Source organism: Podarcis liolepis (assembly GCF_965112155.1).
Source record: "Podarcis liolepis genome assembly, chromosome: 5".
Classification (NCBI taxonomy): Eukaryota; Metazoa; Chordata; class Lepidosauria; order Squamata; family Lacertidae; genus Podarcis; species Podarcis liolepis.
Window position 1 is genome coordinate 5,509,437 of NC_139556.1, and position 26,250 is coordinate 5,535,686.

General features: G+C 43.2%; 1 protein-coding gene across 4 annotated transcripts in view; it reads right to left on the reverse strand.

Annotated features, from left to right (window-relative positions):
• Window positions 1-2,190: 2,190 nt before the first annotated feature.
• The window catches only part of PCLO (piccolo presynaptic cytomatrix protein), a 243,460-nt gene continuing 219,400 nt past the window's right edge, over window positions 2,191-26,250 (reverse strand). For all 4 annotated transcript variants that reach the window (XM_083503300.1, XM_083503299.1, XM_083503298.1 and 1 more), the window contains 3 exons: window positions 10,241-10,375; window positions 8,004-8,149; window positions 2,191-6,859 (listed from right to left, as the gene is read on the reverse strand). In XM_083503300.1, coding sequence (XP_083359426.1) covers window positions 6,719-6,859; window positions 8,004-8,149; window positions 10,241-10,375 — 422 coding nt within the window. In that variant the 3' untranslated portion in view covers window positions 2,191-6,718. The remainder of the gene's footprint in view (window positions 6,860-8,003; window positions 8,150-10,240; window positions 10,376-26,250) is intronic.

Sequence of the window (26,250 nt, forward strand, 5' to 3'; positions counted from 1 at the left end):
GGAACCCTGCCCACAGCCATCCCTGGGTGGGCTCGAACCACCAACCTTCCGGTTAACAGCTAGACACACTGACCTACTGTGTCGTCCCTAGCTCTGACCAAGCAGCTGCAAACCCAGATTTGCAGGTGCAAGACCAGATGCAGCAATACAGTGCCTGAAATTGTTTTCTGGTAATAGGTATTTGCACAAGCACAACCTTTCCTGCCCATGCTAACTAAGAAGCGAGATCTGCTCATTTCAATAAGCCTCCTATACCTGTTCATGCCACTGTTATCCGGACCTGAAAGGTCTTATGTAAAGGCTGATAGTTTGAAAACTGGAGGTAGACACATTGCCCAGAATGAGGAGACAAGCTAGAGTTAGCAGTTTAATGGAATCATGTAGACCCTTATAGGCTCCATGTGCTACCTGATCCCTGCTGAGTTAGATGTAAGACTACCCTATGAGTATCTGCAATGCAGTTCCTTACTTGGGTAAGCAACTATAGTGTTGCAGAGAGCATGGTGGCTGGGACTTGCTGCTGGAGTTCCCCATTTATGTTCTCTGGCTGCCTAACCCCTCAGTGCTACAGGAATTGACCTTAGACTGGATGCGGACTGTCTCGCCAGAGTGGTACATGCTCTGGTTATCTCCCGCTTGGACTACTGCAATGCACTCTACGTGGGGCTACCTTTGAAGGTGCCTCGGAAACTACAACTAATCCAGAATGCGGCAGCTAGACTGGTGACTGGGGGCGGCCGCCGGGACCATATAACACCGGTCTTGAAAGACCTACATTGGCTCCCAGTACGTTTCCGAGCACAATTCAAAGTGTTGGTGCTGACCTTTAAAGCCCTAAACGGCCTCGGTCCAGTATACCTGAAGGAGAATCTCCACCCCCATCGTTCTACCCGGACACTGAGGTCCAGCACCGAGGGCCTTCTGGCGGTTCCCTCATTGCGAGAAGCAAAGCTACAGGGAACCAGGCAGAAGGCCTTCTCGGTAGTGGCACCCGCCCTGTGGAACGCCCTTCCAGCAGATGTCAAAGCGATAAACAACTACCTGACATTCAGAAGACATCTTAAGGCAGCCTTGTTCAGGGAAGTTTTTAACATGTGATATTTTACTGTATTTTTGGTTTCTATGGAAGCCGCCCAGAGTGGCTGGGGAGGCCCAGCCAGATGGGCGGGGTATAAATAATAAATTATTATTATTATTATTATTATTATTATTATTATTATTATTATTATTATTATTATTATTATTAGACAAGGGTGTCTAATCAGAGCCTACATCAAGGAAGCATGACGCATGCTTTAGGAGACCCTCAGTCACAATGAACATCGCTGCTGAAATTCTGAACTGGTCATTACATAAATCAAGTCTACTTGTTTGTAAGTCTCAAATGCATACAAGTCCTGACTTTGATCCAATGAACTCTAATACCTGCAATAAACAGGTATTTCCGCTGATGTTGCTCCGCGGCTTCTTCCTGCGAAGGTTCCAAGTCGATTGGCTATTATCACAGGGGTTATGTTTAGCTCATCAGAAAAGGGTGCATCATGACGCAACATCATTGTGCACAGGGTTGTAGAAGGGCACCATATTGCAAAGAGCACACTACCTAGCCTTATGTGGAATGGCTGAAAGAGTCGAGTGTGTTTAACCCGGAAAAGAAGAGACTGAGAGGAGATAAGATAGCCATCTTCAAATATCTCAAGGGCTTTCATGTGGACCAGGGAACAAGTTGTTTTCTCCTGCTCTGGAGGGAAGGACTGAAGGAGATTCCGTCTAAACATCAGGAAGAACTTTCTGACTCCCTCGGAAGGTTGTGGACTGTGTCAGGGAATGCTATCATTGAGATTCTTACATTGCCTCAATGTCTCTTCCAATTCTCTGATTCTTCCAAGATATTCTATTTCACTACACAGGAGTCAGCTGACATTCCATAACTGCAGAGCATATTTAGTCTTCATTACACTGCTTCTTTTTTTGGAGGGGGGTGTTTCTCCTCCCCCCCCCCCGTTTTATACTTCTGCCATCATTAAGGTTCCCGCCCATTCCATGCAGGCGGGCACCTCAAACTGAAATTATTTCAACTGTAAACCAATTGTCCCATTTCACAGATGCTTCTCCATTTCTTGGGCTAGAGTTACTGACGTATTTGCCAGCTGCAGCAGGAGAATTTAGTAGTGGGAAAGGACCCCAAACTAGAGATTTTAAATATTTATTAGCCAGACTGGATTAAACAGCCTTTATACAACACAATTTGCATAAGTTCTCAAGATACGTCCTGTATACAATCACAAAACCATGACATGGATTTTATACATAGAGTGAAAATCGAGACCGATTTACAAGCATTTCTTCCCCTCTTTATACAGTTCGTTAAGTTCGTTTTGTTTGCTTTGTTTTGTACAACTTTTGGAACAAATTTTGTATCTTTCTTTTCTTGGAGGATTAGAAGGCAAAAAACAAAGAATAATTAATTATTCATTCAAGTGAAAAAGAAATATTAATCAACCACCATTGACACATGCAACATTCACCGTGGAAATATATTACATCTCCCCAAAGACTACTGATGGTGGCTGTTGCATTTTAAATTTTATGCCCGGGGTAGTTGTTCTCAACAGTCACCCCCATCGCACCCTCTCCAATGCCAGGGATGCTGTTCATGTTGTCTGGTAGGATGATGGCACCCATGGTTGCCAGCGACTGCTGAGCACCTGCACCAGCCACTTGACATCTATACAAGACACAGTTCACGTGGAGGGAGGGAGACATGCTTGGGACGCCAGGGGGAATTCGGAATCCAAACCTGGTTTGCTGCTCAATACAAAAATGCATATTTACAAATTAAGAAAACAGCTTTCTTCAGATCACCTAGTCCAAGTTCATGATATATATATTATATTATATATATATATATATTATATATATAGCACATATTTTAAAACCCATTAGTGTGTTCATTATTTTGTCAAAGAAATAATCAGAGAAAACATCAAAATGCAACTTATGATTTAAAGAGAGAGTATCCAGATTTTATTATTTTAGTCCAACAGATTCTTCTAACTGAAGAGATTGGTCCTGCGTTGGAAATTGACTCGGATGTGTGAAGAGCCTCCTTCGTGTGATGCTAGTAGATCCTTCAGTTTCTTCACCACTGAGAATATTTGATTATTTCCCCATCACATATAGATATATGTATGTACATATATAGACACTCCGGGGGGACTGTGGACTCTTAGCAAGGGAAATAAAGCACTTGGTATAGTATCAGGTATGATTTAAATAAAAAGATAAAAAATATACTATTAACATCTGTATGAAATCTCCAGGAAACTAAACGCTAATTAAATAATTCTATATTGAGCAATATATAAGAAGTGTTTACATTTTACTTCTTCGTCCTGACAGAAAGAAGCAATATCAGCTGGTTACCAGCTACTGTACTAACCCTCCCCACCCGGCTGCCCCAAACAATCAACTATTAGGCATATAGAAAAGGAACTCAGTTTACAACGAGGTTCCTGGAAATGTCTCCCGTGTGCACACGATGAGGTACCCTAATTCTTCTTCTGTGTATTGAAAACAGTGGTACAAGTTTAAGTGGTGGGGCAGTGAGTGGACACTGATAAAAAGCCACAGCATTTATATTGCTCCTGGATACTATCCCTTTAAAGGATGATCATAACAACAAAACAGATCAATGTTGTTTGGATCCAGGGAAATAAAGCAAGATCTGGCCATCAGTCACAAGAACGAAGGAAAGAAACGATCCCTTTCGAGGAACAACCTATCATTTGTTAAATACACACACACCCTGTGCTTTAGCTCATACTTCAAGCTTGTTTTTTTCATTCTGTACAAGGCTTTTTGTACAACACAACTTATATCTCTAGCTTGGCAGACTTGTGGGCAATATCTAGATCTATATAGTAAATATCTATAGCTCTATAGTAAATAAAGCGCATTGTGCCATGAACAATCCATACCTTTAAAGAAACCCACAATTGGAGAACATTCATCTATTCCAAGTTAAGAGGCCTGGCCACATTTAAGTGCTTCTGTCTGACAGAACAAACAAAGAAACAAAGAAAAAGATTCCCCCCCCCCCCCGCAAAATAAAACAACAAAGAAGGAAAACAGATGAAGTATTCATACATTTTCACAAATACCCAAAGTCCCTGTGAATTTTTTTTCCTTTAAAAAAATAATTGCCACAAGAAGGGTTTTTGTTGCCTTCATTCATAAAAAGAAAGCTGCATTTAAACGTGGTTCATTGTTGCATAGAATGATTCCAGTACAACCCAGACGTTTGGTCAAAAGGAACTTGGCACACTCTGCAGACGTCTTCAGTCTCAGCACTGATGCATTCGTGGCTCGGGGAACGTCAAACCCCTTCTCTAGCTCTTTGTGAGATGCGGGATACAATGAAGAGAGATTATAACCCTAATGACCTTCAACATGCTGTTGCTAGCAGACCCTGCCTTTCCTCACAAGCACAAATTCCCGCAAACATTCGCTGGTGCATTTGACTTGTGGAGAGCTTGGCTCCCAAGGCTTGGAGCACCATTGCCCTGGGACCTGATGCCTGGTGGCAGAAGTTGCTGAACAAGGGGCAGCTGAAGCCACAACAGCAACGCTGCGAATAAAGAATTGCAAATAAATATCTGCTATTAACACAAAGCTGTTCCCTTGCTTCTCAATTTGTCATCCAATCCACAGAACAGCATGTGGCAACAGCAGTCTTGCTTTATCAATTAATAGTGATAATTAGAGGTTTACTAGCAAGCCTCCCACTTGGCGCTTGCTGCTGCTGGAAATCTCCATGGCAACCGCTATACGATTCACCACCTTTGTCATAAATTTTAGCAAGAACAAAATTGCCAGCCATTTGCGCAAAATTGCATATATCACTTTTTTTTTTTAAAAAAAGAAAGACTTTGCTTAGCAATTGAAATTCGCTGTTTCAGAAAATACAAACCCAGATGCCATGAGATTTTTAAAATAAGGATAAGGGAGATGAGGTATTTGGTAGCAGGCAATTTCCACATGACACAGCACTTTGGGCAGGAGGGCAGCGCTATTGCTCCAAAGAATTGGACTGAAATTCAGGCAGACAGGAGACAGGCAGATGAAATCTGAGTAAGAACACCTAATTACGTTTGTATGCTCTCCTTCCTCCCAATCATTACCTATTTTACAGTCGGGATAAAATGTGCGGATATTTCTGGGATAGCTCAGTCAGTAGAGCATGAGACTCTTAATCTCAGGGCTGTGGGTTCGAGCCCAAGACTGGGCAGAAGTTTCCTGCCTTGCAGGGGGTTGGACTACGTGACCTTTGCGGTTCCTTCCAACTCCACAATTCTATGATTCTTCTGCACATACTTGCTGCTACTACTGTTTAACCATTTCAGCTTCAAGGAACAGTTTGGCATAGTGCAATTGCATGCCCATTGTCAATTAAAATACTGTAATATAAAGCAAATCAACACAATAAGGGACCAATTGTGTTTCCATTTTTTTCCCCTGGAAGCCACCAATGCAGTTTCATGTTCCATGCCTTTAAGAAAGCTTGTAGCTCACGGCAATGAATGCTGCCAAGTTAGGAATGGATATTCATTTTATATGCAGTATTTGACCTTACAATCCAAAGTCTGTCTTTCAGTGATCTCCTTCAACGCTTTGTGAGCAGAATGTTTGCAACTTCATGCAGATGAGAAGGAGCCTGTAGCACACGGTCACATAAACAGCATCACTTGTTCTAACATGTGGACTATTTCATACAGTTGGAAACAGTGACTCCTTGAAGTTCACAAAGGCAAGACAAACAGATAGTGAAGCCACAATATTCACCTCAGTGCTCAAAAGCCCTTAGAACCAACGCCATTTTAGCAAAACTACGGAAAACAGTCGTTCACAGTAGGCTGAATCGCAATCTCTTCTATACCATAAAAGCAATTTCTCTTCTCCTGATATGGCTCCAACTGCCCCCTTTACTCTTTCCAAAATGACAACTATTCTTGTGCTTTCTGTACTTTACAGTCCGAGATGGTAATTCTCCAAGACTAACATGGGAAAAGACAGAGATTACTATTCTCAATTTAAACGCCAAAGCATATAATTAGCAAAGAGAAAAAAAATAACATGAAAGAGAAACATTGCCACCATTTAAATTAAAAACTAATTACCCCACCATTTGCCTCCTGGGGCATCATCTCACCACAGCAAATATATTCTTACATTAAGACCATGGATCTTCAGATAAGTCTTCAGATAAGGGAGAACTGGAAAGGCAGTTGCTTCAGGTACTTTTGCATATCATGATCTCTTAGGAAATTGCACCGTGAGCCAGATTGCTCTCGCAGAAAGATTCTGCCTCCAGCTGCAGCCAAATTCTCTGCATTAACACCTGCCTTCAACTGCATGGTGTTATTATTCCTCTTCAGATTCTAACATCACAGAACCCTCACACAAGTCTCCTTTTTCAAGCAGACTCATTTTAATTTCTGGGCTTAGGGTGGTTGGTTTATTAAGCTCTGCTGATTTGTTTTTAAAAAACACAGCAAAACAAGTTGACTAGCCCTCATGAAAGTGTGCTAAATAGCCCAGAACTTTCTCCTCCTACTTCATATTCTGAAAGCCTAGCTAAACACAATATCAAAGTAGAGTCTTGGAATCCTACAAGCAGACTTTGCCAAGGCTTGATGGCCCAAGAAGAAATCTTTCCTCAATGTGTTTGTGTTGAGCTGACCAAAAGTTTGTGCCAGTTTACTATTCTTTTCCTGAGGTCCACTTTGTCAAGCCAGATATATGCCTCACCAATCAAGGTCTTCTTCATAAACTTTCCTCCATTGGAAACAAGGAGTATCTGGGAAGAGAACAGAGGGTTGGACAGATATTCACCGTTCTGGTAAAAAGATCTAAAGCCCTGGAACATGGCCCTGATCATTGCTGCAGAAGGTGCGGCATGCTGTCTGTTGGCTATGGGAACCAAGATCGTGTCACAAAATGCACCCAACACTTATTGTGGCTGCACATTCCAAGGGACGATGAATGGCTTTGGACAAGTTGTTTGTGTCCTTGAGATCTCCTGACACATTTCCATGTATAGGTTGTCCATATACATATAATTTATTGTTATACGTGTCTGTTATAATGTCTACTATGGTACCTCGGGTTAAGTACTTAATTCGTTCCGGAGGTCTGTTCTTAACCTGAAACTGTTCTTAACCTGAAGCACCACTTTAGCTAATGGGGCCTCCCGCCGCCGCGCTGCCAGAGCCTGATTTCTGTTCTCATCCTGAAGAAAAGTTCTTAACCCGAGGTACTTTTTTCTGGGTTAGCAGAGTCTGTAACCTGAAGCATATGTAACCCGAGGTACCACTGTATTATGATCATATTGTATGTGTGACCACCTCTAGCTAAAATAAGTTAGGGGGGGAGTGGTATTTGTTATGACACATTTATCTCTCTGTCCTGAAGAGCTGAGTCTGAGATTTCCCCCCTCCTCACAAGAACTCTGTCCATGAGGTTAGGCTACACATTAGGCTAGGCTAGCCTAGGCTAGGCAAACCACCCAGAGACTGTCATGGCCGAGTGTGAACCTGAACTGCCAACACCCAAGAAAGAGGCCTCCGTTAGGTGGCCACTCATTGAACATTTATGCTTCCTTGTTCCATTTTATGAGGAACATCCTGCCAAAGGCTTCAGTTGTGAAGATCATACAAATTTATTTATTCTCTCTGCAAATTCTGTTTACTTCTTTCTTACAATCCATACTATCTTTTGATACTTAGAGCAGCCAAGAACGTTCTAAGTTGAGGGAGTTCCAGGCTTGAAGAACAAACACAACAACATTGTGTTCATGTAACTCTCACACTGTAACATTTAATTTGCTTTTCGGGAAATGGCAAATAATTAAGGTTAAGTAAATAAGTAAGTGAGAGAAAGGGAGTCTCAAATGCCCAGTGCAGAAAGCATAACCTTCAGTTTGCATTAAGATGGAGGCTTACCTGGAGAGAATGCCCAGTGGGACTCAAACTGAATCGAAATGTTTCATTGAATGAAGGCTCTCGGTCATGCCTGCATACTCTTGTTTTCTTCTTAATTACTCTCTTTTGAGTTGCAAGGTTGACAACGTACAGCTTCACATACAGATCTGTTCAAATAAGCAGTTCAACCTGTCATACAAAACCTCATTAGGTGTCTTTGCTGCTAACACATTTAGCATTAAATTAGTTAATGGTTATTTAAGATGAGGGAAACTTCTCTCTGCTGTTTCCCTCGATATCAAAATGAGGTAATTCCAGGAGAGCTGATGAAGTGCTCTGAAATTCAGAGCCCTGAAAGCAAATTCTTTCCCAATGAGTACATAAATTTACTGAATGAAATAGTTTAGAAATCTTTCATATAAGAGATGAAGCTGAGATGAAAAAAACTGCACATTATTTTTCTGGAAAAGGAAACAAACCAGAGGTACTTCAAGCAGAAACAGGTATTGACATATAATTATTCTATGCTATTTCAGTTCTTTTTGGATAATGCTACCTTAGAAAGGAATAGCTTTCCTGTCATAAAGAGGTTTGCCACTCTTGACTTGAAGCACTTTAAGTTTGGAGAGGAGTGAGATTTTAAATTTTGAATTCTGAGTCCCGTGATCATTACAGTCCAACTGCTAAGCAGATCCAAAAATGTAAAAAGCTAGATGGCTAAATACCGTATTTTTCGCTCCATTGGATGCACCGGACCATAGGACGCAGCGGACCATAGGAGGGGGAGAACAGGGGAATTTTTTTTTTCTTGTTCTCCCCCTCTAAAACAAGGTGCGTTCAAGGTACATTCACCAGAGCTTGTGGGGCTGGCGGTGGGGGGAAGCGCTGCTTTCCCCCACCGCCAGGCTCAAAGATCCCTGAAGCCTTTGGAGCGCAGCGCCCCGCTGCCCTGCAGAGGTTTGCGCGCAGCCATCCCCAAGCTAGAACAGCGAGACGGAGCCCTCCGTCTCGCTGTTCTGGCTTGGGAACAGCCTTGCTAGCTTCTGCAGGACAGCGGGGTGAAGGCACCGTCCCCAAGCTAGAGCAGCGAGACGGAGTGCTCCGCAGTGCTCCGTCTTCCTGTTCTGGCTTTGGGCTTAGCGGTGCAGCCTGCATTCGCTCTATAGGACGCACACACATTTCCCCTTAATTTTTGTAGGGGGAAATGTGCGTCCTATAGAACGAAAAATACGGTACATGGTAAAAGGGCCTCTTGTCTGCTGTAGGTAACACCTCCCTCATCCCTTTCAGAAAAGGGTGAAACTCAGTGTCAGGTAACATGCGTTGCATGCAAACAATCTCGGGTTCAGTCACCAGCATGACTAGATTGGGCTGAGAAACATGCCTCTCTTAAATCCTGGAGAACCAGGCTGCCAGTCAGCTCAGACCTGGGGTGGGGAACTGCAGCTCTCCAGATGTTTTTGGATCACCCATGTTGGCTGGGACTGATGGGAGTCCAAACATCTGGAGAGCCACAGGATTCCCATCCCTGGTGCAGACAATACTGAGCCAGATGTACCAATGGCCTGACTTGATATTAGGCAGATTCCTATGGGAATCAAACTTACATAGAAGCCGCTGAGGCGTTTCAAAGCCTTTCAACAAAGCAACATGACATGTTTTATATGTATGATGCTTCTCAGTAGCCATTAGGGAGGAGGCTGGTGAGATATTTACCAGTTTGCATTGTGTCGAGCACAAATACCTAGGTAAATAAAGCTCTTGCAAAGCACTCTTGGGAGGGAGCTATTTGTGCTGCGGGAAGAGACCTGCCAGACCTGCTTTCCCCAGGAGCAGCTCTCCTCACCACCGCCACACCTGCAATGGTCCAGATCCATGTATGTGGCATCAACATGAGTCTCTGGGACCCTTCAAGGGGAAAAGGAATGGGAGGGGAGTTTGGGAGACATGGGGGCTGAATGAAGAGCATTATGTACCTGTCTGCACCTTGCATCTTTGTCGCTGTAAATCGCTCTCTCCTGAAGACGCCTGGTTAGGCAGAAAGACACCCCCCCCTTTACTACTACACTTATTTATTTTTAGGAACACCCCCCCAACCATCTGTAGAGAAAACAATAATGAATGAATGCTATAAGCAATGGATATGATACATGTGTGTCAATAACTAAAAACAAAATTGAAATCTTACCATCCTTATGGGTTTACCACTCATTTTAAAACGTATTTTATGTATTAAAATGCTGGTTTACAATTGATACCTGGTAAGTGATCTGGAGATTTAAACTTGTAGGTGATATTTCTGCACTGAAGGATCTCAACTATCAGCTGTTCCCCATCAGTCTTCATTTCCTTCTTTAAAGCAATCTTGATTTCGCCCATCACCTGGGTTTTACCTGTAAAAGGGGGAGGGGTCAGATCAGCTATAGCAAAAGGTGCACGTAAGTATTCTACAAAGCTAATACTTCCAAGTTAAAAGGAACTTTCCAAACAATAATAAAAGATATATAAGCTACAAGCTAGCACAGGGTCTTTATAGTCTTGGTATAAATGATCACAAGATGTGGCTGTAATTATTTTAGGGCAGACTCAGGAATTGACAGCAACTCCCCAGTTGGCTGAAAGGTACATTTCATTTCTTTTTTTTTAAATATTTATTAGAGTTTCCAATTTTTTTACAAACAAAAAGAAAAAAGCAAACATAAAAAACACATTAAAAACACATAAATTTCACAACTTATTTTCTCATAACATATTTCCCTGACCTCCTCATACCTCCCCTTCTTGTATATCCAGTTCAAATTATTTATACAGCAAATCCTTATCTCAAAGCATTACAGCTTAAAAAGAAAAGAAAAAAAAACACCTTATTTTCTCTCCAACATCTTAGATTATTATAACTTTAAGTTCTTGCTTATAAAAAGAAAACCATTTTATCATATTCCTTTTACCATTACAGCTAGAAACCACTTAATTTCAATCCAACATCATTCAATATTCCTTAATTGTACAGTATTTTTGTAGATAATCCTTAATTTTTTCCCAATTTTCTTCTGCCGACTCTTCTCCCTGGTCACGGATTCTGCCAGTCATTTCTGCCAGTCCCATACAGTCAATCAGCTTCATCTGCCATTCTTCCAAAGTGGGCAAATCTTGCATCTTCCAATACTTTGCAATAAGTATTCTTGCTGCTGTCGTTGCAGACCCAGTCCCCGCGGAGCCGATTCCCTCCGGAGCTCGGAGGGAATCTGCCATTCATCACTGGCACTGACCGGAAGTCCTGGTACATTTCATTTCTTCATGCTTGGTAACTTGCCGAAGTGCATTTAACCTTGTATTATTTTTAAAGAGTTGCATTTGTAAGAAATGGTAGTGTATTGCTGTGTTGGCATATTAAAAACAAAATAGGGAAAAGGCTGCTTGCCTGATTTCTAACGGGATGGAGTTCTGCAGAATCAGGCCCATGAAACTGAACGGTGACACCTCATTAACTCGAGGAATGCTTCTGACCCATGGAGGACCACAAGCCCCTTCAGGTATCCTGGGCCTACCTAGATGTCCACGTCTTCCTGTGAAATGACCCTAAATGCACTACCGGCACCTTTGACCCTTCGTGAACATAATTCAGTTTGGCATTTTAATTCCCTCATGAATTAAGCCTGCCATTGGAATTTCAGCAATGGGAAACTTCGGCAGAAAGCACTGGCTCAGTTGAGAAGCTTTTGATGCACTGTAGAGACTATATGGGAGTTCTGCCAACTACATTATCTGCAGTCAGGTGACTCACAAACCACATTTATCACACTGAGTGTAAATGGTAGGTAATCTAATTTCATTTCTCTTCCAGGAACCAATCTTACTTTGCTTCCAGTTCTGTAGAACATCAACCATGCCATCCTTCTGAAGGCATACTATTTCCGGGATTCTGTTCCTGCCTGAAGCGCTTCTTCTATAAAGTTCTGTTGTGGCACTATGGCTCACCCCTGTAACACCTGCGCCACAAAGTTCTGTAGGGTGCTAGCTGGTCTCCCATGGGAGTTAGGCCACCTCGGGATTTGAAGTCACGTGCCACCATTGGTCACACCAAGCTCTGCTTCTCATTTACACCTGAGGCAAGTGAGGCCATGGGGATGTTAAACAGGTACAGTGGTGCCTCGCAAGACGAAAAGAATCCGTTCTGTGATTCTCTTCATCTAGCGGTTTTTTTGTCTTGCGAAGCAAGCCCATTGAAGGATTAGCGGATTAGCGCTATTAGCGGCTTTTAGCGGCTTATCTGCTGATCGGATCAGCTGATAAGCGGCTTTGCGGCTTAGAAAAAGGGGGGGAGGGGGAAAAACCCGCAGGAACTCGCAAGACATTTCCGTCTTGCGAAGCAAGCCCATAGGAAATTCGTTTTGCGAAGCACCTCCAAAACGGAAAACTCTTTCGTCTAGCGAGTTTTCCGTCTTGCGAGGCATTCGTCTTGCGGGGCACCACTGTATATTGGCACTCTAGTGGATTGGATGAGGCCAATAAATTGGAGTACAAATTGGGTGGGTGGTTTCTCTGTGCAATGCAGCTAATTTTATTTATTTATTGCATTTAAAGGCCACTCTTTTCTCCAAAGAGCTCAAGGTGGTGTACTCTTCCTCCTTTAATCCCCACGACAATCATGCAAGGAAGGTTAGGATGAGAGACCGCGGCTGGCTCAAGTTCACCCAGTGAAATTCTTGACCATGTGGGGATTTGAATGAATGAATGAATGAATGAATAAATTTATTACGGTCATAGACCAGAAGAGAAGAAAAAAACATAAAAGGCAGCAATAATTTACAAGGGAATGATGGTGTCGATTAAAAGTTGTAAATTTTACATAAAAACAGTACACATATACACACACACCCACACACATATACATACTCATATATGCACTACAGTATATGTATGGGCTTAAAAAAGGGGGGGGGGCTTATCCAGGGGTCAGATCTTTTACTTTTTTACAGCTAATGCCCTCCGCTTGATCGCGGCCGCAGAAAACTTGGCCACTTTCAGTGTTACTTCTGGGTTTTTGTCTCCTAGTAGGATTTTCAGCCGCTGAGATTCAGATCGACCTGGAAATTTCTGAACGATAGGGGAGATAAACAGTAACCTGATATCCCCGTAAAGGTCGCAGTGTAACAGCACATGTGAAGCCGTTTCCACCTCCTTCAGACCACATGGGCAAACTCGTTCAGCATAGGGTGTGCCCTCGTATCTGCCCTTTAGTAAGGCAGATGGCAATACATCAAATCTGGTAAGGGTAAACGCCCGCCTATATTTTGCGATTTGTAGGTCCCGCAAATATGGGGTTAGATTAAACCCTTTTCCATAGTCTTGGATAGCTGGATATTTATCTATCTTGCTCATATGGTCCTGAAGCTCTACATCTCCAATTCGCTGGCTCACCATCATTTTAGCCTTCTCAAAGCCTAAGGCTATGAGTTCTTGTGAGGAAAGCCCCAGGCCCCTCAATTTTTCATAAAGCGACAATCTCCATTTAGACTGGAACGGGTCTAGTAGAGTCAATGGAGCCACTCCCACTGGGAAAAATATGAGTTTTAGCCAGAAGTGAATCTTCAGGATCCATATCCTGGCATTAATAGGGAGTTGGCCAACCTCCAGCCTAATGGCAGTGTTAGAGACACAGGTAGGTAACCCTAGTAGGGAACGATAAAATTTAGTTTGTACAGATTCCAGGGACTTGAGTTTTTGACAATTAAATATCTGGGTGCCATACGTCAATTGTGGAAGTATTTTTGCAACAAAGACCTGGGAAGCAGCAGGAACATATTGACCTCCTTTTCTGTAAAAGAATCTTATGGTAGCTCTGGAAGATCTTTGCGCATTTACAATGGAATTCTTAATCTGATGGCACCAAGATCCCTTCTCATCAAAAATTATTCCAAGATATCTAAAAGATGTTACTTGCTCAATAGGTTGGTTATTAATTTTCCATTTATGTCGGAATTTTCTCTTGGAGAACACCATAATTTTTGATTTAGTGTAATTTATTATTAGGTGTTCAGCTTCGCAATACTCTGTAAGAGCTCGTAAAAGTTTTCTTAGGCCCACACAAGAGAAGGAAATAAGTGCCGCATCATCCGCGTACAAAAGGACCGGGATTGGTGTATTATTTAGATTTGGGGAATGACTACTTGCTTCCTCCATCTTTCCGACTAGGGAGTTTATATAGAAGTTAAAAAGAATAGGGGCAAGAACACAGCCTTGCTTGACACCATGGGAACTTTGGATTTCCTTTGATAGGTTCCCATAACGGTCACATCTAACACGGATCCGAGTATTTTCATGTAGTCTACGGATAAGAAGCAAAAGACGTCTATCGATGTTTGTGGCATTTAGTTTTTCCCAAAGTCTGTGCCGGGGTATCGAGTCGAAGGCTGATTTGAAATCTATAAAGGCTACATAGAGAGAGCCTCCTTTCTTTGAGGTGTATGTGGGGATTTGACGCCTGGCCTTCCAGGTCAGACACTCTTATCCATTGAACCTACACAATTAGGTTTGTATTCCGGGGATTTAATCCTAGAGCCCCAAGGTGCCTCCGGGACAAATCCTTTGTCGGATCTCAAGCCTTATCAGAGGAACTGGCCACTCTCCAGGCACCCGGCTTGATCTCCTTGTTGACCTCCCTGTCTGCATTCCCGGCAGGATACAGGCTAGGTCACTATCGGCGACCCCCCTCAAGCGTAAGGAGAACACACCACTCTTCCCTGCTCCCTGCCTCCCCCAGGGAGGGGAAAGAGATAGACAGAAATGTATTTACATGCCTTTATTTCTGTCTTTGCAGCATTACAGAGAAACGCGTCTGCTCTCTCCAAACACCAACAGCAGAGAGACAAACTCCACCTCCTGTACTTCCTGTACAGGTCAAATGACACTCTGAGCTAACATCCGGTGCTCAGCACAGTGAATAGACTGCCCCTTTGTTCTCACGGTACAGTCCCAAACATTTACATCCTGTTTTGCTTTCCAGCCAGCTGCAGCTCGCTGCTGCATTGCTCCTTTTCCGTAACATCCTTCCCTCATCTTTGACTTCTGTGGCAGCTGTGGTCCTTTCCTGGGCAGTGCCATGCTGTGGTAACCTCCAAGTCATTGCAACGCACAGCATGTGGGGCTGCTTCTGGAGAGTTTCAGAAACTGCAGTCACTTCAGACCAGGGGTAGGCAACCTAAGGCCCATGGGCCACAAGCGACCCACAGGGGTTGTTTAACCGAGCCGCCCCCAAACTGAATCGTCCACTTGGCAAGTCCCCATGCACTGCGCTAAACTGCTGCAGCGTGGTGTGGGGCCTCGCTTCTGCGGTGCTGGAAACTGCGTCTGCACAAGCCAAAAATTGCGTCTGTGCAGACACAGACGCCGGAAATCGTGGCTGCGTGCGCTCACGCATGTGCACAATCCGGCCCACGGAGGTGCGCAATCTGGCCCACAGAGGGATCTCCACTGAACCGGCCCAGGCAAGTTAAACCTTGCCACCCGCTGCTTCAGACTATAACTTCCAGGCTGATAATGGGTAATGGGCATTAGCTTTCAGCATTGGCAGCAACTCCTAGGGACCGAGGCAGTTTTGGACCCCAAATTAATTTTTTTGAGGTGGTCAGTCCCCATCATGTTGCCCCTCCCAATCCTCTAGATAATCTGGCGCCTCTGGCTTTTAGTCTGTTTCCAAGCCTAATTCAAAGCGCTGGCACTTATTTTATTTATTTTCATTTTCTTAATCGTATTAAATTTATATAAATTTATATACAGCCCTTCATTCCGAGATCTCAGGGCAGTTCACAGAATAAAATGCAAGATAAAAACACAGGTAAACAGTTAAACCAAAACCAGCAAAACAATACCCCCCCTTCCCACAGACACATTTTAAGGGCTGTAGAATATGACTCAGCTAAAGGCCTGGTTGAAGAGGAACATTTTCACCTGGCACCTAAAGTTATTTAATGAAGGTGCCAGGTGGACCTTCCTGGGGAGAGCATTCCACAAGCGGGGAGCCAAAAATTACGGCAAAATATGTATTTAAATAGGTATTTCATCTCGGTGCACACATTTCTAACCAGGGTATAGATTTCGCATTTAGATATCTGAAATTTGAAGGATAACTATGTTCTAAATCTATGCATTTGTCTAGGAATAAAAATTAGGTTGGTTCAATTGAAAAAGCAGACAGAACAAAATTTCCCTCCTTCTTGAATTGGAGCATATTATTTTCTCATTGTGAGTGCAGATTACTGTACTCAGTATCTTCTAAGAGTACAGCTGTTTTGCTGCCCTGGCATAAACTATAATTCTTCTCATAAAGTCAATCTGGATGAACATTTAACTATGTTGATGTCAAGAAGAGTAGACTTTTAGTTGAATTGGCAGGTACTTAATTAGTCTTGTATCAACTTGGCCTCTGGAAAGGTAATGTAATGTGGCGTGGAGCTGTTCAAAAGTATTCACAATCCCAAATACGCAGAAATCCACCCCAAAACATATTGCAGGTTTTTCCTCTCCTCGCCACCCCCACCCCCCGGGATTACCGTCTCTGCAGATTCGTCTAGGAATGATTGGAAAACCTAAATGCAATTTTCAATTTGCCCACAAGGGGGAGCAAGCCGACGCCACAAAACAATACTGTAGTCAGAAACCACAAAAAATTAGCCTGCTCAATGTTCTTCCTGTATTTTGGCTATTCCCCCCTGATAAAAACCCCTATTTTGAATTTTAATATAGTCCACCGTTCAGCCCATTTTGAAGTTGCTGCCTAGTTAAAGTATTTTGTTTGTGTGTTTGTGTTTAAATACAACCTTACAAAACAAAACTGAGCAGAACCCAGCACTTTATTTATTTAGGGAATGTAGCTCAGTGAGAGAGCCATGTATACGGTGCCAGTTTCAATCCTCAACATCTCAAAGTAGGGCTGGGGAAAATCACCACTTGAAACCCCTGCACTGATAGCTTCCTATGTAATAATTTAAGTTTAAGGCAGCTTCCTATGTAATAATTTGTCCTTCATTAAGTTCTAAGAAGTATCCCCGTTTTCTCTCTGTGCTGAACATATGCTGCGGATGCGATCTAATAATTTCACTCAAAATGGCCATGTGAATTGAGCAATACATAGATACTTGGTGCCGCACAACTTTGCTAAAATGTGCTGGATTTTTAAAAACTGGAAATATTTCAATTTGATAGAGAAAAGGTATGATAAGTAATGCCTAAGGTCTTATCCACAAGTACCTTTCACCCTGCTCTTTCCAGGCAGATGTCTGCACTTTAACGCTCTGTGTCCAAGCATTACCTTATTTTTGCTCTGAGCTTTCACGGCAAAAAACCTGCTCTGGATAGTAGAATCAGAGCAAATCTCAATTCAGGTTTTCCACAGATGGACTTTTGCTCTGATTGAACTGTAAAGAGCAGGTTTTCATGGGGAAAGCTCCACAGCAACAAAAAAAGGGTGCTTGATTATTAAACTTTAAATCACGGACTGTGCCTGGAAAGAGTGGAGGAAAGTTAAGTGAGGACAAGTCTTAAATGTTCTCTATGGTTCACTGGCAGATGTGCATTTTGAAATTACACTCTGTATACATACTGACTTCAGGTCCCTCCTAAGTTCCCATAATCTGGTCAGTAAAAACCACTATGAAGCTGCTAACTTTTTGCCCAAACTCATAATTCTTTTTAAATCCCATGCTTCTTTTTTTATACCCAGCACAAAATAGCACCACTATTTTATATCTGTTCTGAGTGTTTGCCTTGAAAGAGCTATGATACTTGCATTTCATGGGTTTTATTGTGCTTAGTTATTGATTTAAACGTGTAAAAAGCCAAAAAGAAACAGCTGGAGGACATTTTCTTATAGTCAAATCCTATGGTGGGAAATTTCATCCATGCATCCCTGTGCATAGCTGTCAACTTACAGATTTGAAAATAAGGGATCAGCAGCCAAAATAAGGGATCAACAATTACTTCGATAAAATACATATTTTGTTGTGTGCAAATGGCTTTAGATACCTATTAGGTCCATAAATTACCATATAGCATATATTCAACACAAGAAAAGCAACAATTTGTTGTTGACAAAGGACAGCTGGACATAGAAAGGGCCCCATTACCTTCAGTAGCTTATTTAAGGAACATCATCAATAAGGGACAGTAGCGGGACATGGTGCTGGGATAAGGGACTGTCCCGCCAAATAAGGGACGCTTGACAGCTATGTCCCTGTATCATCTTCTGGGCTCCCCCAGCCCTATTTAGTACATCTATGACTGCAATGCATGCACATACCAAAAATATTTTTGTTTGTTTTTAACTCTATTGAAATATTTTAATAATTAATAAAATGAATTAATGTGGTGGGAACAGGAGGGAATGGCTGGGAAGAAAACACCGGCCTTACTTGCCAGGCAACTGGTCTGGAGGTAAAAACACCCTTGGCACACCAGCTTAAAACCAGAGTGTTGGTAATTCCATCATTAACAAGGATCTGCTAGTGTTGTGGCTCAGAACGCTCCCCAGTGCATGAAAGGCATCGGCCCCTCTATGAAACGCGCAAACCCCCTTTCAGGTAGAGGGAAAGCAGGAGAGCAAGCACAGATTTCAAAATACACTGAATCTGTCTACCCGGATGCACAATGTCACACTTCATAATCACATTGCCTAGAGAACTGCATAGCAGCTTTAAATTTAGACCCGTCATTTACACCTTGAACATGTGAACTTTCTGAATGTATCTGTGTGCATGTGTGCGCGAACACAGAATAAAGTTAGGCCTCTATTTTTAAATAAATCACAGGCCTGCAGAGAAACTGATATTTTAATCCTTTCTATGCAATTAAATGACAATATTGTTTTTTCACCAGGCTAAAATAAGTTTAAAATGATTAGTCCAAGATACGTTATTGCTGTCTGCCACAACTTACTCCCTGTGTTTTTATACCTTCACTGTGCATGGAGGGAGTCCAGACCTTGGAGCAAGGTCATATCAAGAAGGGCTTGTCTCCCATAGCAGCGTAGCCCTGGAGTCCAAGGCATCTCTCAGCCATCAGCCAGCCTGCCCAATATGGATCCCATTCTTTCTTCTTCCTTCCTCTTCCCAGCAAGCCTTGCTCAAGACTCTTTCCTCCTGTCACCTCACACCCAGTTACCCTGGCAACCTTCCAAATCCCCAGTCTCTATTCACACCTCAGGGCAAGGGGGAAGGACAGTTCTCTTGCCTTGCCAATGGCCCTCAGTGACTCTGTATTGTTTCTTAAGAGCCCTGATTTGACCAGGTCATTTTGCATAGGCTAGCTCACATCCCAAACAATAAAAAAACCTATCATTTATTAATTTATTGGGTGGCAGTGGGGGGTTCTCCCCCACATCCATAGCAATAATAAACACTGTCCCTCTCAAGTATCAGTGTGTTTGTCTCCTGTTTACAAGGAGCTGCCATATGAGACCATGGCTTCATCTAGCTCTGACTGGCTCTGAGTGGCCTCAGTCTGGTCCTACTGGAAATATGGGCCTGCAATTCCTATCAGCCCCACCCGGCACATGGGCCATGGGTGATGGAGCTGGAATCCAACAACATATGGACGGCCACAAGTTCCCCATGTCTGATCGACGGTCTCCTGTCAGAGAGAGAAGTCCTGTTACCTGATCGTTCTCAAGACTGACAACAACTGAGACTGACCCTGAGAACTGTTCCATGAATGTGTGGTTAATATTAGAAGAGTTTGAAGAAGAGTTTGGATTTGATATCCCGCCTTTCACTTCCTTTAAGGAGTCTCAAAGTGGCTAACATTCTCTTTTCCCTTCCTGCCCCACAACAAACACTGTGTGAGGTGAGTGGGGCTGAGAGACTTCAGAGAAGTGTGACTGGCCCAAGGTCACCCAGCAGCTGCAGGTGGAGGAGCGGAGACGCGAACCCGGTTCCCCAGATTACGAGACTACCGCTCCTAACCACACCACCACACTGGCTCGCTTCTCCTCCTGGATGCAAATCAACTTCCCAACCTAGTTTGCAGTGGGAAAGAAGCCGTGTTGTGGCTCACTACTCTGGAGAAATGCCACAGCCATTCAATAGCAGCCTGAGCGACTCTGCGCCTCACAGGGATGATGTGTCATTGCTTGAGAGTGGGAACAGGCAACAGCATTACTGGGGAAAGTGAGAACATTGTCATAGTATATTGTAGAATGGCAGACCAAATTCCAGAAGGGCAGCTATTTCGGTCTGTTGCAGCCAAACCAGCAAAGAATCGTGCGGCATTTCAAAGACGAGCAAATTGATGGCGGCATAAGCTTTCATGGGCTACGGCTCTCCTCACACCAGATACATGAAATGGACTAGAAAGAGGTTTGTTTACTTGAAACATGCTCATCCTGCATTTTCCATGGCTTGAGGCAGCTTACAAAGAAATTTAAAATCAAACTGAATAAGATATATATATATATATATATAGAGAGAGAGAGAGAGAGAGATACTTTTGGGAGGGAGGGCATTTTGCACCATCTGTGGAGCAAAAGGGCCAAGGAAATGCAAAAAGTAGGAGCTGGTACATTGGAGAGCACAATTCTGCACAGTGAGAAACAGTTCATTCTTACACCTTCTGCACTAATTATTATGGTCTGCAGAGAGGAAGTTACCCCCAATGGTTATCAAGCCCAAATAAACTGAACAACGAGAAAAAACTGCACAAGAGCGGCACTTGCACAGACTCTCTACATCCATTTTTGCATGCAGGTCACTGCATGGATTTCCACTTGACTTCTTATCCTAAGACATCTAACGCCATTCATACAGGCCACCAAACATTCCTGATTTGCTTTTCTTTTTAATGCGACAGCTTGATGGTCCGTGTTCTTTGCTTATGGCTCACGGAGACAATGCTTTTGGAGTCTTCTCCCTTTACTCTTTCTGCTGCTTTAGGCTTCCTGGTGGTTGTACATTTCCAGCTCCTATATCCCGGAGAGCCCAAGAGGGGATTAAAACTGTTCTGCCGTCCCTGCTACTGTTCGGAAATGAAAACAGTGGCAACAAAAAGCTCCTTTCAGAGACCATCCATTTTACTGTCAACTAGAAAGAAAGGATGCTTGAGGGGAAAAGCTTTAAATATAACAGGAGCTGCATCAACAACTTAGCATGGCATGAAAGCAGGGTCTTGTCGGAAGCTGTTTCCACTGGGAGCAAGGAAGGGGGGGTAGATGTGTGGCTGGTTAGCCATCTTTCTTTACCTTTCAGTAAAGTGTCAGGGTGGACTCCAATTCCTAACACGGCTTATGTACACCGGAGGCAAAGGAATGGGACACACTGTTCATATTGATCAACTTCTACAAAGGGGGTGGGGGAGATAACTAGATCAAGGTTTTCTGGCTATTTTGGATGTAGAATCATAGAACTGTAGAGTTGGAAGGGACTAAGAGGATCTTCTACTCTAACCCCCTGCAAATCAGGAATATTTCCTTCAACGATAGAGGTGCTGGTGAAAACCAGTTGTATTCCAGTACCATTTGCTGGGACAAAGGTCCCTTGCCTCTGCTATATACAATTGTTATCCGCATTAGCTGCTCAACTTACCTAACATCTACATGGGCTCTTTACATCCTGAACTTGACATTAGTGTAGACAGCAGTGATTGTTTTAGAATTGTGGTCCTAGAACTATAATTTCTAACTCTCCATTGGTGGTTTCTTGGAATAATTAAGTAGAATGTAGCTCAGTGAGTCAGCTTAGGAGGTTCATTACAATGTGCACCCTTAAAACATAAACATTAAACACCAACAATATAAAAGGGCCAGTATAAGGGCAGTGAGCTGAGATAACAGGAAGCATAAAGAACCATAAAAGTTACAGAGGACTGAGAAGCCTGAGGAAATTTAAGAAGTGTTTCCTTCATACCACCAGGGTGTCATGGTGGGCCATGTAAGTGAGTTCATGACTGAGGTGAGATAAGACCAAAACCAGGAAGTTCTTGATTTGTTACTTGGTCTCTTGCAGGGCAGTGCTAACCATGTTTACTCAGAAGCATGTCTCACTGAATTCAATAGAGGTTACTCCCAGGTAAGAGTATCCTGCCTTGGAAGAACTGGATGCCACTCCCTTCTTTGATGAGCTGAAGAATGTCATCAACTCTCAGGCATGTGGTAAAGGCCCAAGACAAGGCCGAATCCTAACAGAAGTGTTGGAAACTTCAGTTCTTCTCCCAATGACACACCTCCACAGCCTCCTCTTGCAGAGTTGGGAACAAGGATCTGTGCCACAAGACATGTGTGACTCCAGCATTGTGACTCTCTACAAGAGCAAAGGTGACCGTCAAGACTGCAACAACTACCATGGGATCTCCCTGCTGAGTAGTGTGGTGAAAGCCTTTGCTCATGCAGTTCTCAACAGAGTACAGTGACTTACTGGCAGGGTCTATCCTGAGTCACTTTAGAGCTCAGGATTGCACCCGTAACCCTGCTTTTAACGTCATTTAAATGAATCTTTTCTTCCCGCATGCTAACAACTGCAAACCATATATAGCACTCAGAACACCAGCTATAAATGGATGCCTTGGTGTGACTCGAATCTGAAGACCTTAAACAGTTGAAAGATTGTGTGATTCAACTTGACAAGTAAGTGAATCAAAGGCTAGTACTCAAGAGCTCACATCTAGGTGTAGGAGGTGAAAAAGACAAAAAATACATTTTCAGTGGTTGGTTTCATATCGTGGTGAATGGCACGGTTTAGCGGGAAGACACTGCAATGAAAATTTCTGTTACTATATATCTTATATGGCTGTTTCTTTGTATAGATTTTAAATTTTTTGTACATGGATGTTTTAAGATGGTCTACATCTCTAATGCCTAATAAAGGTTTGGCGAAAGAAAGGTTTCATTTCAGCAGCTCATGCCACACACCGTACACTCACAAATGGCAAGATCAAATTGTTAATAAAATCCATTGTCTGATTCCTCTTTCACTGAAATGCTAAGAGAGGGTAAAGTGGATATGAATGAAGCTAAGTCTGCAAAAGGAGAAGCCGGAAGGGACTTAACAGCATGCACAGAATGGCCTAGAGAAATCTCAGAGGCAAAATGGACCATCAGAAAAGCAATGACAGAGCAACGCAAAAGCTTCCTTTTATTTGTAGAAACAGTTGTCAAGAACCAAGGGATGCTGTTCATCTTATGGAAAGCCCTGATCTTAAAACCATGTTCCACTGACAGTTCTGAGAGGAGGTCACAAAGGGGAAATCAGAACATTCTGAGAAAAAACACAAGTAATAGGCTACTCACATGCGAAATATTGTTTCCTATTACCCTGTTTCTTGACAGGTAGAAAGTTTCAGAGCTACTGTTTACAGGGTCACTTTCCTCGCCCAGGGGGTGGGGCAGAGGTATGGGGGGTGTATTAGATTCTTGCTACATTTTATCCCTATTTAGGGAAGTTTTTAATAACTGATGTTTAAATGTACTTTTAATCTTTCGTTGGAAGTGGCCCAGAGTGGCTGGGGAAGCCCAACCAGATGGGCGGGGTATGTATGTATGTATGTATGTATGTATGAATAAATCAATAAATCTCTATAAAAGGATGTGAGAGGAACAGAAATAATAAGAAATAATAATATTTTTAAAATTTATATCCCATCAATCTGGCTGGCTTTCCCCAGCCACTCTGGAAGGCTTAAAACATACATAAAAACACAACGAAAAATCAAATATAAAACATCAAGAAACAACCTATCCTATACAAGCAACAAAGAAACCAATAAATCAACAGAAACACATAACAACAACAAACAGTTTACAGTTATACCCAAATTAAAATAACTGCCAACCCCAACTAAACATTAAACCAACACCAACCTGCCAAAAACAAAAGAGGAACCAAAATTAGAACCATTAAAAAACATTTTAGTCAGTTGCCCCAACCCAACAGTCGTTCCAGCAATGTCCCAGTGGCCTCCCAGGAGCCTCTTTTAGCTGTTCCCGGTGAGTCTGGGCTCTGCCCCTAGACCAGGTCAAAATGGGCCTTGCAGCAGAGAGAAGAAGAAGAAGAAGAGTTTGGATTTGATATCCCGCTTTATCACTACCCTAAGGAGTCACAAAGCGGCTAACAATCTCCTTTCCCTTCCTCTCTCACAACAAACACTCTGTGAGGTGAGTGGGGCTGAGAGACTTCAGAGAAGTGTGACTAGCCCAAGGTCACCCAGCAGCTGCATGTGGAGGAGCAGAGACGCGAACCCGGTTCCCCAGATTACGAGACTACCGCTCTTAACCACTACACCACACTGGCTCTCAAGAGAAAGGTCTTCCTTCCAGCACTCAGGGCAGCAGCAATGAGGGTCCTTCACACAGTGCAGAGTTAAATTATGGAATTCCCTCCCATAGGAGCTAGTGGTGCCACCACCTTAGATGGCTTTAGAAGAGCATCAGACCAATTCATGAAGAATAAGGACATCCATGGCTACTACTAGCCATGAGAGTGATGTTCCACCTACCTCCGTTGTTGGAGGTAGTATTGCCTCCAAAGGCCCGTTACTGGGAATTGCATTGTTGCAACTGGGTCCTACTTGCAGGCTTCCTACAGGCTTATGTGAGAACAGATTGCTGGACCAGAGGGGCCTTTGCCCTAAGCCAGCTGTTCTTATGTACTTACAGACAGAAAGCATCAGGCAGGTACCAAGATATGGGACATCTGTTCTTGAAACCTGGTTAGCCCCTGCCCCCAGCAACCACCCACCATCAGTTTTACCTTGCCAGCTGATGTTTCTAAAATACAGGGCCCACAAGAAGAAATATGATGCTGAACATATATACACTTCCTCTACTGCTTGGTTTCCTGCTTGGCAGAGGGTTGGACTCAATGGCCCTTGTGGTGGTCTCTTCCAACTCTATGATTCTATGATTCTACTGGCCTAGGTTCCATGGAACGGCTCTGCAAAGAGGATTTTAAAATATGAACCGGCTCGAAGAGTTCTGTGAAAATTAGAAGCTGTCTTGCAAACATCTTCAGTTGGTCCTAAAAACAGCATGATGTTACCAGTGCTTAGCTGGTGAAGGTTTTGAAGTGAAATGATCCCTAATTGTGAAGGATGCACCGTACCTGGCTAAATAGTTGCCAAATTTCCCAGTGTAGGAAGTTTCTGGAGAATGCACAGACAAGGGAGATTGCTAAGAACAATGGGTTAAAGGCAGGGGAACTTAAAGAAAGGAAGATTTAAAGTATTCTTACATCATGGGTCTTTAGTGCTATTAAGACTCCATTATCCTGGGGATGACTCCTTCTCAGCTTCCTAAAGTATGTCTTTGCAGTAAACAGCAGCATGCCAGAAAATAAGGAAATAGCTTGTACAGACTGATGCACACAGAGGACCAAATGCGGAGAAGCACCTTTCGATTGCTCTGTACCACTTTCTCAGCATGAAAGCAATTATTCAGCAACAGAGATCAAGCTCACTGATACTTTTCTCCTTTAAATATTTTGGCATTGATTAATCTCAGACTATCAAGAGCCCTAGACAGAAGATGTGACCCTGCTCAAGGCAGCACCTAACATACCTTTGTGATAAATGAGAAGTATTTTTTATGCAGCTATGAAGCAGTGAGATACAGGACACCTAGTCCCCCCAAAATATGTATGCCTGAAAATGCACTACACAACTTTTGTAAAAAGTTAATATCGGGGCCAGATATTAGGCAAAGTACAAAATTTGTGGATATATTTGTGTACAATCCCCATTCCCTGTGCCAGGTATCTTAACCCCCCCCCCCGTGTTACTGATCTAGAAGCTGTGATGTCATTTCTCCCAGGTAAAGGTAAATGGACCCCTGATCGTTAGGTCCAGTCACAGATTACTCTGGGCGCTCATCTCACTTTATTGGCCGAGGGAGCCGGCGTACAGCTTCTGGGTCATGTGGCCAGCATTACTAAGCCGCTTCTGGCGAACCAGAGCAGCGCACGGAAACGCCGTTTGCCTTCCCACCAGAGCGGTACCTATTTATCTACTTGCACTTTGATGTGCTTTTGAACTGCTAGGTTGGCAGGAGCAGGGACCGAGCAACGGGAGCTCACTCCGTTGCGAGGATTTGAACTGCGACCTTCTGATCGGCAAGCCCTAGGCTCTGTGGTTGAACCCGCAGCGCCACCTGTGTCCCTTCATTTCTCCCAAGCTATGAGCAAATCTAAAAACTAGTAACCTCTCCAGTAGAAACATAAATATGATGGAACAGCAATGGACTGTACTGTAGCACATTTGAGGTGTGGAAGCATCAGCACAGAGGATGGGTGCC